The sequence below is a fragment of the Mangifera indica genome, unplaced genomic scaffold (assembly GCF_011075055.1).
Source record: "Mangifera indica cultivar Alphonso unplaced genomic scaffold, CATAS_Mindica_2.1 Un_0025, whole genome shotgun sequence".
Lineage (NCBI taxonomy): Eukaryota > Viridiplantae > Streptophyta > Magnoliopsida > Sapindales > Anacardiaceae > Mangifera > Mangifera indica.
Genome location: NW_025401117.1, coordinates 1 through 18,473, shown reverse-complemented (window position 1 = coordinate 18,473; position 18,473 = coordinate 1). Strand labels below are relative to the sequence as shown.

The 18,473-nt window shown below is 30.6% G+C and overlaps 1 protein-coding gene across 1 annotated transcript; it reads left to right on the top strand.

Annotated features, from left to right (window-relative positions):
• Positions 1-17,341: 17,341 nt before the first annotated feature.
• On the top strand, positions 17,342-18,272 carry LOC123206131 (18S rRNA (guanine-N(7))-methyltransferase RID2-like; the record flags this gene model as incomplete). Its single annotated transcript, XM_044623263.1, has 4 exons — positions 17,342-17,511; positions 17,621-17,696; positions 17,977-18,060; positions 18,162-18,272. Coding segments are annotated over exons 1-4 (310 nt in total), but the record flags the coding sequence as incomplete, so codon positions are not given.
• Positions 18,273-18,473: the final 201 nt, after the last annotated feature.

Sequence of the window (18,473 nt, the reverse complement as noted above, 5' to 3'; positions counted from 1 at the left end):
ATATTTACATCCTCTATTTACAGAGTATCATCCACTTTCTTTGAATTAATAGTCTTGGTTTCAAACTTTTTGCTTTTAGAGCTGCTAGTCATAGACCCAAATTTTCCAACATTACTACATTTTTCCTAGAAGGGCAATTATGCCTCAAATAAGTTATTGATTTACATTTGGAGCATAAAAATCTTTTTCCAGTTTGATCCTTCTTATCCATTATCCTGCAATGATCTAGACAAAAAATCAACGATAAGATTAGATTTTTCATATATAAATTCAATCTTAAAACGATATTCCGTAAACTAAATTTGTCATCTGATTAATCTAGTTTTATCATCCTTTAAGACTAGCTTCATGAATGATGTCAAATATTTAAAATAAGTTCTTAAAGTAAACTCCTGACTGATAACAAACAATCGAAATTGGTTAACACATTCTTTTGCTGCTAAAACTTCCTTTTCATGAACATGATAGTTTATTTATGTAGGTGAGAATTTTCCTGATGCATGTCGAACTACTCTTTTGATATTATTGGTGCCCTTGGCTTTCAAAACTCCTTTCTGATAATAATTTGACATATCACTCTTTATTATTAGAGAATTAGAGTTTATAGGGAGTGTTAATGTCCTAAGGTTTTGAGTCAAGTTCTTAGTATTGATAATGTAGTTGGTATCTTCTATATTTAGAGCTTATATTTTTTGTTAATCTATTTATTACCTTAGCCAAATTTGGGACGTATTTCCTCATTTGATTCGTAAGTCCAAGAAATTGTTGTAACATATGCTTATCTTAAAGCATATTAGGAAATTCCAACAGTTTCTTTGTAATATGATCTTGGAGGTGGATTTCTCTTTCTCCAAATTTAACCTCTAAGAATTTAATCTTAATTTGAAACCAGTCTATCTTTTTTTTAGATAAGACCATTTCGTGTTCAAGGAATTTTTTGATTACTTGTTCTAGAGGATTTTTATGTCTTTCCTTAGTTTTGCTAAAAACTATGACATCACTTATATAAATAACACAAAAATCAGATAAGTCGAAAAAGACTTTATCCATTTTCCTATAGAAGGTGCTTGTTTTAAATCAAACAAAAACACCAACCATTCAAACAATCTTTTTTGGGCAAGCAAATGTCATTAAGGAATGTTTTGTCCTACTATTCTGATTTGTTAAAATCCTGATTTCAAATCAAAGCGTGAGAATATCTTTCCAAATCTGGTTTTGTTTAATAAAACTGATTTTTTAGGGATTTTGTATGCATCATTTGTAGTTTTTCTATTTAGCTGCCCATAGTCGATTACCAATCTAGCCTTTCCTCTTATTTGCATAGCTTTATTCATTGTCATAAAAGCTAAAGAAGAATGAGATTATTGCTCTCTCAAATTAATCTTTTTTATAGCAATTCTAGAATTTGCTTTGTGAATTCTTCCTCTGTATCAAGGGAGTATCTATAAGATTCTTATTTTACTTGATCATTATGCTCTAGTAACTTTATTTCAGCAAATACTCTGCTCCTTTCCCATTATTTTAGTGGTAAATCATCAAAACATAGAAAAAGTTCCTCTTTAAAATTTTTAATTCTTTCAAGAATCTAAGAGTTTATATGCTACCATTTTTTACTATTTTGTTCCTCTCTATTGTTTTATTTGTGCTCTCAAGGCATACACCAGAGGGTTGAGCCTCTTGTGATCTACCTTATGCGATCTGTTTTATATGACTTTGAGGATTAAATTTTTGAAAATTCAAATGAAACGTCATTTCATTCTTATTAAACTTAGGAAACTTGATCAACCATTTCTCCTTAGACTTTACAGAGAATATAATGTGTTCCCATTCAAGCTACAGTTTTTTGGGTCTAAAGCCATTTCTGACTTTAAAAAGGTTTGGCATTGCTAGAATAAGATTGTATGTCCTCCAAGAAAAATATCATCATTATCTTGGATGAATGACCTCACTTCTGGTTGTCCTTATAGAACTCTTTTCTAGAATTAATTGCAAAGTTATGAATAAAACCCTCAACAAAGTGTCGTACACTTGATTTCTTGTTCAGTATATCCTTTGATAGGAAATACTTGCTCATTGGCACTAAAAGTTAATAACATAGGATAATTTTATATCTTTATGATATTATTAGAAAAGCGATAGTATTAGAAAAGTCAAAATTATTATTGGTCAAGGTTCCGTGTTTACCTATTTAACAAAATAGTAAGAACACGTTCCAAAGCTATAAGTCTTTATAAATCAAAACTATAACACTGTATGAGTGTTTTGCATGTTCATGAATATAGATCTAAGACAAGTATCATGGTCAGGGTTTTAGGGATTTTTTATCTTAAAATTTTTAATTCTGCTACATTGTCGGTTACTAGTACCTTGAAAACCCAACAAAACTATTATGTGATGCTTGCTCTTGGTGCCTATGGAAGAGCACTTCTACTGAGGTGAGATGCTCTGAGACGATCACCTTATTAGAGACTTTCTATGTTAGACTTACTTGCGTACCCTTAGGCATGTCTTGGCCCTAACGTACTGGGTATTTTTATTTTTGGTATTTTCACATCCTAAAATAAGGGAAATTAATTAATTTTCCCAAACTTGATGGGTCAAAAGAAATTTTTACAAAATTTTTGAATATAAACGAAAATGCCTATTTCACAGTGAAGACAAAATTGCTCTTTTTGAAAAAAGCGAATAAAAAGAATGAAATATCCTTCCCAACCACATGAAAACGTTTATTCATGTGCACTATTTCGTAAACGCATGATTGATTTTCTCAAGCAAATTTGGAAACTTTTCCAACGATCAAAATGGATGAAAAGTTTAGTAATATAATCCTTGTCATGTTTTTATGCATTTTATTATAAGATTTAATCGATTGGATGTGGTATTTAGGTGTTTAGACTTAGAGTTTTATTTGAAACATTTAATAAAATTGCTTGATTTGTTGATGTTTTGGTTTAATTTTCTTAGGGCTTTTGTGTTAGATCAGGTATAAAGTTGATTATTGATGAAATAGGATTTAAAAAACAAAGTTTGGAAGGTGAACTCTCACCACATGAATTTGGCTATCACCACATGAAATTTTTGTTCACCACACGAATTCATATGGTGAGATTTCTTGGAGACGAAGAGGTATTGGGCAATTTTCAAACTTTCTATACCACACGAATTTGTGTAATTGGGGGCCAAAGTGCGAGTTTTTAAACAGTGAATCATGTGGTAGAACAAAAGTGCAAATTTGCAAAAAGGGTGACACAAGAATTCGTATGGTGAAGGGAAAATTACGATTTTTTTAAGTTTTCCCACCATATGAATTCGCATGATAAGGTTTGGGGGCAGAATGATATTTTTAAATTTTGCATGTTTTTTGATATTTTTCATATGAGGCGGTAAATTAAAATTTTTTCATTTTAGGGTTTTTTTTATGTGAAAAATTCAAATTTGTGATCTGTTTTTTTGAATAATGTATCAATTTTGAGAATTAACTCATTTTTAATATAAAATTGATATAAAGTTGATATAATTGCAATTTAATTTTCTTACAGAGAGTTTTACAAAAGAGAAGAATGGATGATAAAAATAGTGAAATGAGATTTTCTATCGAAAAGCACTTCAAAGCTCAAGTTACTAAGCATAGGTATAAAGATGTAGGAGTTATGATTAAGAAAATATTGATAGAGAAGCAGTTAAAAATGTTTTGTCGTATCTATTTTGGACACTTCCTCAACCTCAAGAATAGTCGATTCAGTAGAGTGTTAGTACACTCTTTCATCCTAAGAGAGGTAAATAAGGCAAACTCAAGTGATGAGTTATGGTTTAGAGTTAGTAAGGTTGACATCAAGTTTAGCTTGTACAAGTTTGCCATTATGACAGCCTTTGATTTAGTCGACTATTGGACATTGACATGTATCTTCCATCGACGACCACAAAAGGATCTAACATACATATTTCCTTGCGCATAAGTCAGTTACATACATTGAGTTGAGTTGCGTTTTTTAACAAAAGTGTTGGGGGGAGGATGACATTGATGTAATAAAGTTGGTCCTGTTGTATTATTTTTACATAGGTATTAGGGAGTGATTTGAGGAAAATAATCTCCTAAAAAATATTACAATTGATGATGACATACGTGTAAGGAAGGTATGATAGTTGAAATTTTCGCCATGTACATGTTTGCTCCGTAAGGTCAACCACACCATCATATTGGGCACTACCCAAAAACCTTGTATTGTTGAGATGTAATAGAACGCACCTCTAAGTTTGAAGACTTTCACATATAGTTGGCAATTTTCTCCTCTGCTGAAGTTGTTATCAGTTTGGTGCAAACATATGCAAATCATATAAATATCAACACATATGGTAAGTAATTAAGTATATATAAACACATTTATAATATGTTATATTATTAAATATGTACTTACTTGCATGATTTTTTCTTTCATAAAACTATTGTTGCAATGTACTTCTAATTAACTCGATAAGTATAGTAATGAGCAAACCCCAAACATGTTTGACAAGTGCATTGAATGACTCGATAATATTGATAGTCATTATATTGTACCTATGGCCTAGGAAACATGCGTTTGCCCATCGATCATAACTTACCTCATACAGGTATACTGCTGCATCAGGGTGCATATGAGACAACGACTTCATTATCTCTCGAAATTCATACTTTGTATATGTATTAGCTGTTTTCCAATACATCTATATGACTTTTGTATTCTTCTTATAATTAGATCGCATATTATGTTAAAGGTGATGGTAATAACAGTTGTAGTGCATACCTAAGAAGACTTCAGCCATTATAGAGAAGATATTAACATGTCAATCTGAAATTATTGCTAAATGAAGTAGCTCACTCAAACAATCTTTTAACTTTGTTAAAAACCAACACCACGTGTCATGAGCTTCCCCTGATCAATGTCAAAAGCTAATGGGTATATCTGATTGTTACTATACAAAGCAACAACAATAAATAATTGGCCTAGATATCTACTATTTAAAAAGACAGCATTAATAAAAATTACTAGGTGAATATGTTGTTGGAATACATAGATATTACAATCCACTGTGATGTAATAGTATTTAAATCATTCATGCTTATCTATTAGTGTATGCACCATAGTCCCTGGATTACAACGTACTAAATTATAACAATTCTCTGACAACAATATAAACGACTCTTCTGGTGTGCCCTTCAATGATTGAAGTGTCCAATTTCTTGCTTGTCATGCTTGTGCATATGATATATCTATTTTATATCAGTCAACAATGTCCACAATGATCTCTTTAGGTCGATACACATGATTAACCAATATAAATCTTGTCCTCAAAATTTATCTTAAAGCTCAGGTCACTGCTTGCCTATGATGAGGCATTACCTGATCTCAAGAACATGTGTGCTGGCTATCAAAACGACATAGTTTGAAACTGTGGATATGGAATCATCTATATCTTTTGTACTCCTTAGCTAATGGATGTAGATGATTGGTCAGGAAATTTAGGTAACCAATGAAATGTGCCAATACAAACATTCCTGATATCAGGATTTGCTTGTGGAAAACTATTTGTATCTCCATTCTCAATGGAAATATCATGCATAACCTTCCTATCAAATTCACTCCAATTTGGAAATTTCTTTTCATTACCACAAGCAAATTCTTTTACACTATAAAATACATCAACTTGAACATCATTTAAATATACGAAGTCTTCCTTAGAAAATTTTTATTTTAGATTGATCCTGATATTTTGAATCCCTTCTAATCCAATGTCATGATTTTATGGATAATTATTGGACTCATCACCTTATAAACTTAGTCATCATTTAGTGTAGTTGTTACAAAAATGGGAACATATTCTTTAAAAAGGTTAGACAGACTATTAAAAACCTCAACATTTTATTATTTAAAATTTCAACTGGGATGTCATCATCAAGATGTCTGGGTCTCATACTTATCTTAATGTTGCTTACTATGTTACACTTTTCGCTTATCATTTGGATTAATTCCTCGAATGTCATGTGCTCTAGAATTTTAATCAATTTCCTATTACCTCTAATATATTTTATTATATTGTTATCCATTTTTATCCATTCCCCTCCCTTTCTCCCTAGTATCAAATTGAAACATATCCCGCCATTTAGATCAATCCTACAATGACATCAAAAGTGTACAAATATAATCAACATAAATAGCATAACCAAAAATACTATCGAAAGATTTTTGTTACATTATTTTAATAAGTTCAAAGTTCATGATTTTATTTCTATTGTTTGATTACACATATTCTATAATTCTACTATATATTATAACTGTTAATATACTCTGAATAATTTGGTATTACTTTTAAGAAATATCACTTTATCTCTATATCATCAACTATCATTATATACTTAAATATTATTTAATATATCTAACACCGTTCATTGTAAAATATAATTTCACTGCTTACTACTATAATCATAAAATACCCTTTATAATTTTCTACTATTATTTTAATTTTTAGACACAATTCTATGTTATTATATAAAACACCACATATAATTATATTATTAATAAAAGTAATAACGATTGGAGTTATGTTACGTATAAATACGTCAATATCAAAAACTTTTTTATCTTGCTCGAAATCATGATCACGAACTTTTTTCTTTCTCTTAAAATCTCTCTCAGATAATGAGTAAAACTGTATATGTTGAAAGATAAAGGAAGAGTTATGATTTATATAGAATAAAGAAATGGTAGTTTTGATATTTTGTTGGATATTTAGGGGATTTTCATTTACCTCCTTTAAAATATGGGTATTTTTATTTAAGCCACAAAATTATAGGTAAATTTTTTATGACCCATAGAATATTGGTAATTTAATTAATATCTCCTAAAATAAAGACCCTTTTCCTATACTAGCATAAAATCTTTAATAACAAATGTAATGTTCATAACCTCTAAGGCATTAGTCTCACGTCTCATAGTCAAAATAGATATTTAATTGTAATGAAATCTAGGCTCTTTGACTCATCTAATTTGGTTATTATATAGCTATTATAAGTAAATCTTTATCTTCAGTTCACTGATTTAATTGTCTTTCACTTTATATAGAGATTTTTTACAGCAATTAGTATTTGTAACTTAACTAGCTTGTAGTATACTTTTCACCTTTGACCACTTTCATGGTTGAAAGATATTCTAGTTGAATCTTTTTAAGCATATCATATTAATTTTATTCTTTTGGTTTGTTGAACCAATAAAGATTTCATATATCAATGATTGTTCATTAGGTTACAAAAATGCAAAGGAAGATCTCTTTGCCTAGATTGAACCGTGTGGAAATTCTTGTTTTTAAAGAATTTGAGTATCTTCTTCATTTTTGCAATGGAAAAATTCATAGTTAATGTTGAGAATGTAAGATTTATTTACCATAAACTAAATAAATAAATCAATCAATTATACTTCTAAGATCTATGTATAGATTATAAAATACTGAATTATTCTTTAGGGTTTAAAAATACATGGATCGTCATGTAAACTGAATTCATAAAACTTCTGAAATTACCTATCAAGATTACCTTTCAACCTAACTTAGTCTTTTACTTTAAAAACCTCCCTCAATGACATTTTTGAATGAGTAAGTTATATGCAAACATAGTACATGCGATTTTGGAGTAGGGACCTAACTAATATATATAATAAGTTAATTGACCCCCTATCATGCTTCAATAAACCTCAAGACTCATACTTATGTTGTCCACCCAGACCATATTTATTAAATATATTGGGCTTATCTTTATGAGCAATGCTATGTGTACCCAATTTTGGTACACAATTCATGTACACAATGATGTCATCATATGAAAAAAAATATCCAATCGCATGATGACACCTCATCTGTGTACACAAATTGTGTACCAAAATTGGGTACACATAGCTTTATTGTATCTTTATAGATTACTTAAGCGTATCTGTAAACTGATAAGAAACTATTCAATTATCCCCTTTTTTTAAACTAAAAATATAATTAATGTTAGCCTGTATCTTGAAATTTCTAACATTCTTTCAGTTGGGCAACGTTAAGTATTTTTATTTTATTTTAAGAAAAAAAAAATTTTGATTCTTGAGTAATTAACATTTTTAACTTTAAATGATCGTTATTTTGGAAAACAAAATAATTCAAAGATAAATTATACTTTAATAAACAATCTAGTTAATATGATTATCAATAACGAATCAAGACATTACTTGTACTCTCTATCACAAAAGACTGTCTTTTATCACAATTACTAATAATCAAATCAATACGGATCAAATTTGAGAGTGTGAAGAAATAGCACCCAACAAAGTGATCACAAACATGTGTTATATTTCTATTAATCCTCTTTATGATTTCTATTTAACCTTATGTTTCAAAAGAAACAAGATAAATTTCTTTGCTTCCAACCAAATCTGTATGTTTCAACATTGCTTAAGACTTATGAAACATACACATATAACTGTTATACTCAAAACAACCTTATATTTAGACACATATTGTACCTTAACCATATATATATGTGCATACATTCACAGACAAATAAATATGTCAATATGATCATGACCAATAAATAAATAAATATATCAACAAAAAACAATAATAATAAAAACTCCCACTACTCCTAGACATCAAAAGCCCTAAACACCTTTTATGTTCTCAATATAACTTTATGAGCTACAAGTCTTATTCCTTTGGTCAAAGGTTTAACCTGTATTATCTTTGTATTTTGTATTTTAGTCTAATGTCTCACTTCTTTATGAGATTTTTGGCTGTAAGATATTTTATTTTTATATGACTTTAGCTTAATCGGTGATCTTTTACCTAATTATACTACTATCATAATTAATAGAGTTAACACCAAATAGTTCAACCAAGTAATCCTTTAATCACACATATGAGAAATTGCCCCATGGCAAATTACAAATCCAATGTCTATGGTTGAGACTATTACTAATGACTACTTAGTATTTTTCAAAGTATGACCCATTCAACAAGTATAATAATATATCAAAAAATAAACTTTAGCATAACTTTACAACCACCAAAATCTTGATCTTTTGCGAGTCTCATTACCGCTTAAACCATAACCTAATAATCAAAACTTAGATTCTAGAGGTATAAATTGAAAACCTTAAATGCAAAAGTCATACTAGGCTCATGCATATTTATGCATTCATCAAGCTTCCAATAACACTATCATAAGGGACATTTCATATAAATTCCCCTTCAACCTCAATCTTTACACAATGTTTGATGTTAAGCTTATCTCCTTTCACAACAGACACATCACTCACCCTACAATCTTGTATATTGAACCTTTTAAGCACATGCTTCAAGTATGCATTGAGATAAGTCACTAAGTCCATGAATCTTTTCACAGTGGATATCAATATCAAAAAATAATTATGTATCTTCTTTAAGATCTTTCACATCATATGTCTTGAATAAAACTAACTTGATTCATATGAACCAAGTTAACATCACTACTACCAATATATTGAACCATACCATAAAGACAAATTTGTTCCCACTAATTTTTGTATGCCTATATTAGTCCAATTTGTTCCTTATAAAGTTATTTGAAATTAAGACACTATTATCAAGAAGTTTATTTCAACTAAGTAGTCTATTCGAACCATAGATAAACTTTTCATTATTGCATACTAAAAACTTCTTTCTTTATGTGCTTGATAATTCTTATTGCACCATATAAACTTTTATACAAGAGTTTCATTCAAAAAGACAACTTTGTCATTCACATTTCATAACTCTAATCCAAATGAGCTTTCAATAACACAATCTTCCTTATTAAGATATACATAAAAATTCTTAATGATAGCAAATTGTCCTTTTATAGTAGACTTTTTTCATTAAGGTTTCCACCATTATATCAATTGTATTTGACTCATCAACTATGAGGTTAACTACCAATATCAATTCTTTAGTAGGAACGTTCTTTAAGGTGATCTCAAATTCTATTAGACTTTGTAAACTTTATTGACTCCTACTATTGATTTAGCCGTGACATTATCCAACCTTATAGACATTTCAAAAATTAGATGTCACCATAATTGTGGTAATATATACTATATTATTTGGAATACTCTATATGGCCAATGACATAACAATGAATTTATCTTGGATTTTGTCTCTTCTCAATAGGATCATAAATATTTACTTAAGTGGACTATCCCTAAAACAATCAAAACTTTAGCCTAAGTTCTTTTTCATGTTCAAAACTCAAATAAATCTTTAGTATAGATTCACAAAGAAATTTATTGAGAACATACTATGCCACCTTGACTACTTTATCCCATACATATTCAATCACATTTGTTTATCATTAAAACTTCAAGCTATGACTAAATTTTTTCAACTACACCATTTAGACTCTCAAAATCTTGGAAATATAGAAAAATATTTATCATGCCCATATTAATGACTTCAATGTCCATATAATTTGCAAACCTAAATGTGGAGTCCCATTTATCTATTGACCAACTTCACATCCAAAAACCGTAACCATTTTTAGGTAACAAGACTAATATTTCTTATTGTTGTTCATCCTTTATAATTGGGCATCATTTAAACAACCAAGCCTACCATTAGAACTTCTTCACTTTTTGCTTCTCTTATTCAAGAACATTTAGAAATCATATTAGCAATGCTTCATATCTAATTCTAAGCCATATACTAGTCTTGATTGGATTGAAGTCAAATGTGAGACTTGTGGTGCCTTTTAAACTTTAATAATTACTTATCATTTTTTGAGTCCTTTATGACCATCATACCTTATTAAATCCATATCACTCACTAACCAATATCTCTAATATTGTAAGATGTTTTAGTAACCTTAAGGTAAACCTCTAATGAGGTAATCATTAATGGATTCTTTATGGCTAGCAACCTTAAACTAATGGATTTCTCCCACTTACCATAGAAATCTTTTTATTTAATTGAGCTGCTATCTTGGGTTTAGGTGCTCCATAAACTTGTTTGGCCAAAACTATATCCTCAGCCCACAGTACAAATTCAAATTTTATCTCTAATTCTGTAAAGTTAGAATCAATCAAGACTTCAATTATGGTTTTATCATTATTGACAATAAATAGCTTCAAACCTTATAAGTTATTATCCTTGAGGGTTATAGACATATCATCATATAATTACCTTTGGGTAGAGAATACGACATGTAATTAGGACCTTCAAGCATAAAGTTACAAGGAGAACAAATAACTTTTGGAAAGTCTATCACCTTTGGGCAAATAGACCCCTTAGGTTACTGCTCTCTTTTGTACTAGGAGAAAAACATATGTTAATTGAAAATTCATAACCACCTTTAGGTAAATTGAAATTTTTACAAACAATGTAATTCTATGAACACCTTATGCAACTATCAATTTTTACACACATAATAACCACCTTTGGGTAGGAATTATATGTATAAAATAGAAGAATGCCTTTTTCACCAAATATAGAAATTTTGCAAGTTTTAATGAATGTATCGCTTTGGGGATTACACATTCTTACAACTTACAACAATTTCTATTGAGACTAAATAATATTGTCAAAATTAAGATTTTATGAGAAACAACACTAAATTATCTCTGACAATCTTAATTAAGTATTGTAATAAATTTGTATTAGACAATAATTAAGGTAGCTTTAAAACTATATACGTCACACCTTATAGGAATTCCTAGTGCATCATCATTAAATCACCTTTGGATAGAGAAAATGATTTGCTATTAGGATCTCAAACACAAAGTTTAAGTTATATAAGGACATTTGGAATGTATAGTTTTTGAAAGAAATACCACCTTTGGTAAATGAAACTTTCTAGGCCACTATTTCTCCTCTATTTAATAGGAAAACACATGTTAATTGAATAAGCCCAACCACCTTTGGTGTATTGAGTTCTCCACAACCAGTGCATTTGTAAAATTAACCTTAAAAAAAAAACAAAGAACATATCATTACTGAATGAAAAATATTTTAAGTTTCAATGATGTACTACTTTAGCGATTAACATACTGAAAACTTACAAAATTACTCCAATGATGCTAATTTTATTGTCTTAATTAAGATTTCATAAGACACTATACTTTATTGTCCTTGAAAATTTTTCTTAAAATTGTTGCATCTAATCTAGTGAACAATAGTTTTGATTTAATGTAATAATTTAACCACACATAGTAAAGTTGTTATTATATTTTATCAATCCTAATAAGAGGAAGGTACTTTAATAATCCTAATGTCATAATATTTAACATAAAATTCAATTCACCTTCAAATGGAAACTTACAAGGTGTCTAATATGTCTTTATATGCCACCACAACCATTCACATGCTACTATAAGCTTTTACACACTCTAATGTGCATAAATGATCCTTTATGCATGCACATACCCCCTACTAGATACTTGATTACATACAATTACGTGCAACCACTAGATTTAATTTACTATTCACAAGCATTGACACACTTTTACAAGACCCTACAAGTTACTTGCACTGACTATAAGTGTACAAACACCTTCAAAGACTGCCAACACACTAAACAAACCATTTCACGCACTCACATGCCACTAGGAAAGGTTTCATGTGTCGCACATGTCATTAGAAATGCCATATTGCCTTGTTGTGCTTCCAAGATTGCTTCATGCGCTTACATGCATTTTGAAATATTGTTCACACACTCCCATACGTATCAAAATGTACTCCACATGCTTGAATGTACTCCTCTTTGCACACTCTTTTCACGCATCTGGATGAGCTCACATGCGCGAATTACCAATATACATAATTTACCTTGGCGCATGTACACAAGTGCCCTCAGTTGGGTTTGATTAGATGGACCCAGGGTGGTTCCGAGTTTGGTGCGACCTGGTTTGACTTTGACTTGATCAACTTAGCCTATTTACATATGGGTCAAATATCCTGGTTTTCTCAACCCGGAATTGACTTAAGATCTAGAAAAACCAAAGGTTCAAGATCTCTTCATTGTTGACATCTCTATCTCTCGTTTTGATTGTCCAATTTGTCCAATACAAGAGGGGAAACAAAAGTCTACTCAAGGCGATTGGTTTACTAAAGACTTAGCCACCGGATTCAAAGTAGTACGTCACGACAGAGGAGGCAAAGCCAACAACACCAATGGTCTTTTTCTACAGATTTTATTCACTTATTAGAGGTTTTGACTGACGAAGAAGTGGAGTGAAACAACACTCACGTCGTCGATGGTTCATCCGCCCTTATTCCACTGCTAATCGCAACAGTATTTTACAGAAGACCAGATTAGGGATTGTCATATTTTAATTTCAAATATTCATTTTTAAACATAATTTTTAAAAAATAAATTAAACCCAAATTAAAAAAAAAACCCTATTTTTGAAATTTTAATCCCTAATTTCAATCTCTATAATCCTGATTTCATTATTTAATTCATCAATTAAAACCCTAAAATTGAAATTAAATCAGTCCCTAATTTAAAATTTTAAGCCCTAATTTTGATTCAATAACCCTAATTTAGAATTAGAATTTTCAAATTTAAATTCAGAAATATCTAGATTTTATAACTTAATGCGTTTGCTCTGATACCACATATAAGATTTATTTTACATAAACTGAATAAATAAAAAAATCAACTATAATCTTAAGATCTACGCATGAATTATAAAATATTAAATTAAACTTTAAGATTTTAGGAATATCTAGATTACCATACAAACTAAATTCTTAAAGTGTTTGAAATTATCTATCGAGATCACCTCTCGACATGACTTAGTCTTCTACTCCATAAACCTCCCTCAATGATAGCTTTGAATGGATAAGTTATACTATAAGTATACTGCATGCATTTTTGGAGCTGAGACTTAGTCAATATATAGTAAGTTAATTAACTTTCCATCAGGTGTAATAAACTTTAAGACCTATATTTATGTTGTCTATACAAATCATAATTTTTAAATGTATTGAACTTATCTTTATGGATCACTTAAACTCATTTGTAAACTAACACTGGATTATCCAATTACTCAATTTTGTTAAACCAAAAATATAATTAATGGTAGCCCACATCTGATAATTTTCTAACAGAAAAACCATTAATCTCAAAAATATAAGATATTAAATAAGCCTCAGTAGTAATGTTTTAGTTGTAATAAGGGCCCTCACATGGATAGCTTTAGCTGGTCTGCATTCAAACATATACACAATTGCAAACATTAAGACGTCTTTTTTAATGGGAGCTCGAACAAAAGATCTCTTTGTCAATTCAGCTCAATATCATTTGGAAAATCATTAATATCAAAACATAGCTGACAGACAGAAGCTTAACAACAGTTTTCTGTTACTTCTAATACTTGATTGAACCATACTAAGCATGTTTACTTTTGGGTAATTCACATATTTCCCATATTCATAATGAAAGACACATATTAGTTTCTCTTGATCATAGTATATACTTTATAGCTGAGTTCACAAAATTGGAAATTTCCTGTATTAGCTGCATGGTCTTCTATATAACAGGTGACAGCCTTTGAAGTTCCTTGTTTAGGGATATGCATAGCTTATAGAAACTGGATATTCAATGTGAAAAAGAAATACCCAGTGTACCGAGCTCTATCTGATAGGCTTTGGAAGGCATTGTTTTTACAAATACTTTTTCTCTTTCTCATGTACTAAATAAAATGTTATATTATTTGGTTTTTTCCCTTGATGCAGCTACGACCATTATTCATTTCAAGTCATTCAAGCTGAAGGGGAGCTGGTAACAAGTAATTTTCAACCTGTCAGTTAATTATTTTAATAATCAACTGCAATTTTGTTTTTGCATCCTTATGCCAAGCAGTCTGCTGTGAGGTTGAACCCATGGAATGCTTAGGCTAATGGTTGTATGTTTCCTTCTCCAATGTTTTTTTGAAGTGTTATCTTAGTGGTAATCTCTTGGAGGATTTAGCAAGTGTGTATTGTCTTCAGCACAACACACATTAATACATGAACAACATAAAAATTAACGAAATATTGTGTTCCAGTGCCCAACAAGGGAAAAAAGCCATAATTTTTTTTTTCCCTAAGATAACCAAATGTGAAATGCCAAACATATAGAAAGACCAAAGAGCAAGTGTAGAGTTGAATATATTACATCCTGAGGGAGCAAATTGACTCTCACTTATAACCTTCTACTGTGTTGCCATTCTCATCGGTTGAATGTAGATTATATGGTTGGACTCATTATCAAGTGTGATCACCTAAGTAGCACGGAAACGAAACGTCGAAACGCATTTTTGCAAAAATATAGGAAACGGAAACGTGGAAAAATGTATAAATATTAAAAATGTTAGGATTATTTATAAATACCAAATTTTTAATAAGAAAATACAATATTCTGCATTTGAAAAAAAAAATAACACAACAATGGGACACTTTTTCCAATTCTTCCAGGAAGTATTTACAATCCAATGCTAACATGAATAAAAATTAAAACCAGACAGCACTAATTTCTGAATGAATATTTACTGTCCACTATTTTCTTACTTTTTTCCTCTGCATATTTCAAACTTTTCTCTGGGTTTTTTTCTTGTTCTTCTAACCTTCTTTTGATATTCAAAATTCTGACAACAAGATGCATCATATGTTCCTTAATTAAACTACTTGAGAAACTCTTTTTACCACAGACTGATTCATATCTCTACAGTTTAATCGTCAAATTGAATATTGAAGACAAATATGAAGATTGCAGAAGAATAACGTAACAGATTCGCTTGAGACTTTGAGCCGCCGAAGGCAGTGAGGAGTTAAGATGCCGCGCTGGAGTCGGGGTCAGAGGCTGTGAGGAGCCAAGACATATATGCTTGGGATGGAGAAGTTAGGTTACTGGAAATTGAATGAAATTGGGAATGAGGAAGAAACATATTGCTTTGGGACGTTTCTATCCTATGCTTGGGATATGTCAAGAAATGCGTTTCATATTTTTGCAAAATAACCGAAACGGCCCCGAAACGTTTCGTACCGGTTTCTGGCCGTTCAGAAACTGAAACGTTTCGGAAACTCGGGAACGCACTATACTGTGCGTTTTCGTGCTTCCTTGGTGATCACTGGAGCTTTGAAAAGTAAGAAACTAGTTGTTAGATAAATATGTGCAATAAAACATAAAGAGTAGATGTTTGAATTTTTGGGTCTCACATTAGGGAAGTTGGGAAAAGATGGAAGGATGAAAAAATGTTTTAATGTAAATGGGTTAGGCTTTTTTAAATGCTGCTTGTGCTTTCAAATTTGCAACTTATGTTTCTTCTGTCTTTTCAAGGAAGAAACATGCGAGGAAGTGGGAGATAATTACAAGATTGGTTGTAATTGGTAATTTCTATGAGTGAAATGAGGCTTTATGCTGAAATTGTTATGGCGATTTTATGTTCCCCTGGACAAAGACTGATCATGTATTCTTCAAAAAAGAAGCTGCTTGAAATGTAGTTTTATTCAATATGATTCATGTTCACGTACGATTGTCCAATTCTAAGCTCAACTTTGTAATTGATGAATGCAGGGGAAATTGGCATCAATGATTGGGGACGCAGGGTTTCAGAAGGGTTGATTATGAAAATCTTGTTGTTGGAGGCATTCATTCTGGATTGATGATTTGTTTAGAGGTCTTCCCTTGCTCAGTTTTGTTTAATTAAATTCATTCTTGTTTAATCCATTCAGATTGAGTTTATAACTCGAACCTATAATTCAAATTCACAATTCATTATAAACTATATTATTTTATTTAATATAAAATAAAATGATATTATTTTAACTATTTTTAACATAAATTAAATCAAGTTTTAATCAAATTTAAATTAAATTTAATCACCTTTTTACTCGTGAATTAGATTGAGTTAATTTTCTTTTACTCAAGTTCAATTTGGTTTCAAAAATAATTTTGAACTCCATTTGAATTTCTAATTAACTAAATTTGAGTCAAATTGAAAGGATTGAAATTTGTTTTCAAAATTGAGGAACCTTATCAACGTACCTCTTGTGATGTCATTAGTTTTGCTGTTAAATCTAACTTATGTTTTCGTGATCATTTTCCAGTCACATGTTGTATTCTAGTAAAGTAATTTTATGTTACAATTAATTTTGCTTGCTAATTTGGTAGTTGAAACTTTGGATTGCTAAACCCTAAAGATGGGTGTGGATTGGCCTGGCTTTCGCCAAAACCTGAGTGTCAACATGAGAGAACGAGTTCAGATGCATTGAAATATTTAACCATAGCATTAATTTTGAAGATAACTATTTAAAAAAAAAAAAAATGAGGAAAGGAAAAAAAAACCTTCCAAGTGTTTTAACCAGATGAATACAATTTGACGGCTTAGCAGGGCTGTGGGGGTCAGCTATATATTCTCCCTAATAGTGTGTGTGTGTCGAACCGGCCAGAGTTAAAAGCACCACCTGAGATATTCTATGATGCTGAAGAGGCTTGCAAATACACTTCATCCTCTCGTATAATCGGAATTCAGTTTTTTTAATTTCATTTTTTATTTATCTTAATTATTTGTCTTTACAATGATAGAATAAAGATAACTGAATTCAAGCATGTCTGTTTGTACAGGCACAACTTTCAGAGAGAGCTATAGAGCTTCTTGCCTTGCCTGATGATGGAGTCCCAAGACTGCTCCTTGATATTGGTAATAATTACACTCGTTCTATCTGTGCATAAAGTAGCTGAGATGATTCATCTCATTAGCTTAATCAAATCAATCCAGGTCATTGTGTCATTTACTCGAGTGTAAAGTAAACTTCTATATAGATCCTTTCTTGGATTTTCATTTGCCTCCTGGTCTTGGTTTGTTACTGGCTCACACGGTGTATGTATAGTAACTTTTTAAGCTATGGAATTTATAAGTATACCAAATTATTATTACACTATTGGACGCAACTTTAATTGGTTTTGGTACTATTCATTAGGTTGTGGATCAGGTCTTAGTGGGGAGACATTATCTGAGAATGGACATCAATGGATCGGTCTTGACATTTCACCATCAATGCTTGGTAAGTAACAATTGAATTGAGTCAAATTAGAAATCTTTCTGCTGGAGAATTTTTATTCTAATTCGTATGTGTTTCATGATCAATTTTTTTTCTGAATCTAGATATTGCATTGGAGCGGGAGGTTGAGGGTGATTTGTTACTTGGAGACATGGGTCAGGTACCAACCAAGTCCTTTTGCTCATTGTCTATAATTGTGACATCTTTATGTCACTGTAAATAGCATAATAGTTTGTAAATAGGTTTTTTGATGTCTATTATAGTGCTTGGGGATAGAGCGCTGGGACTAGAATGCTGAATAATGAGTCTCTTTCATTTGATAATTTAAGGATTGTTAGGGCTTGATGTCTAAATTTACGTGCTGCATATTCGTTTTTATTGTGTCACTTGCAGAAAAAGATCTTTGAAAAAAAAAA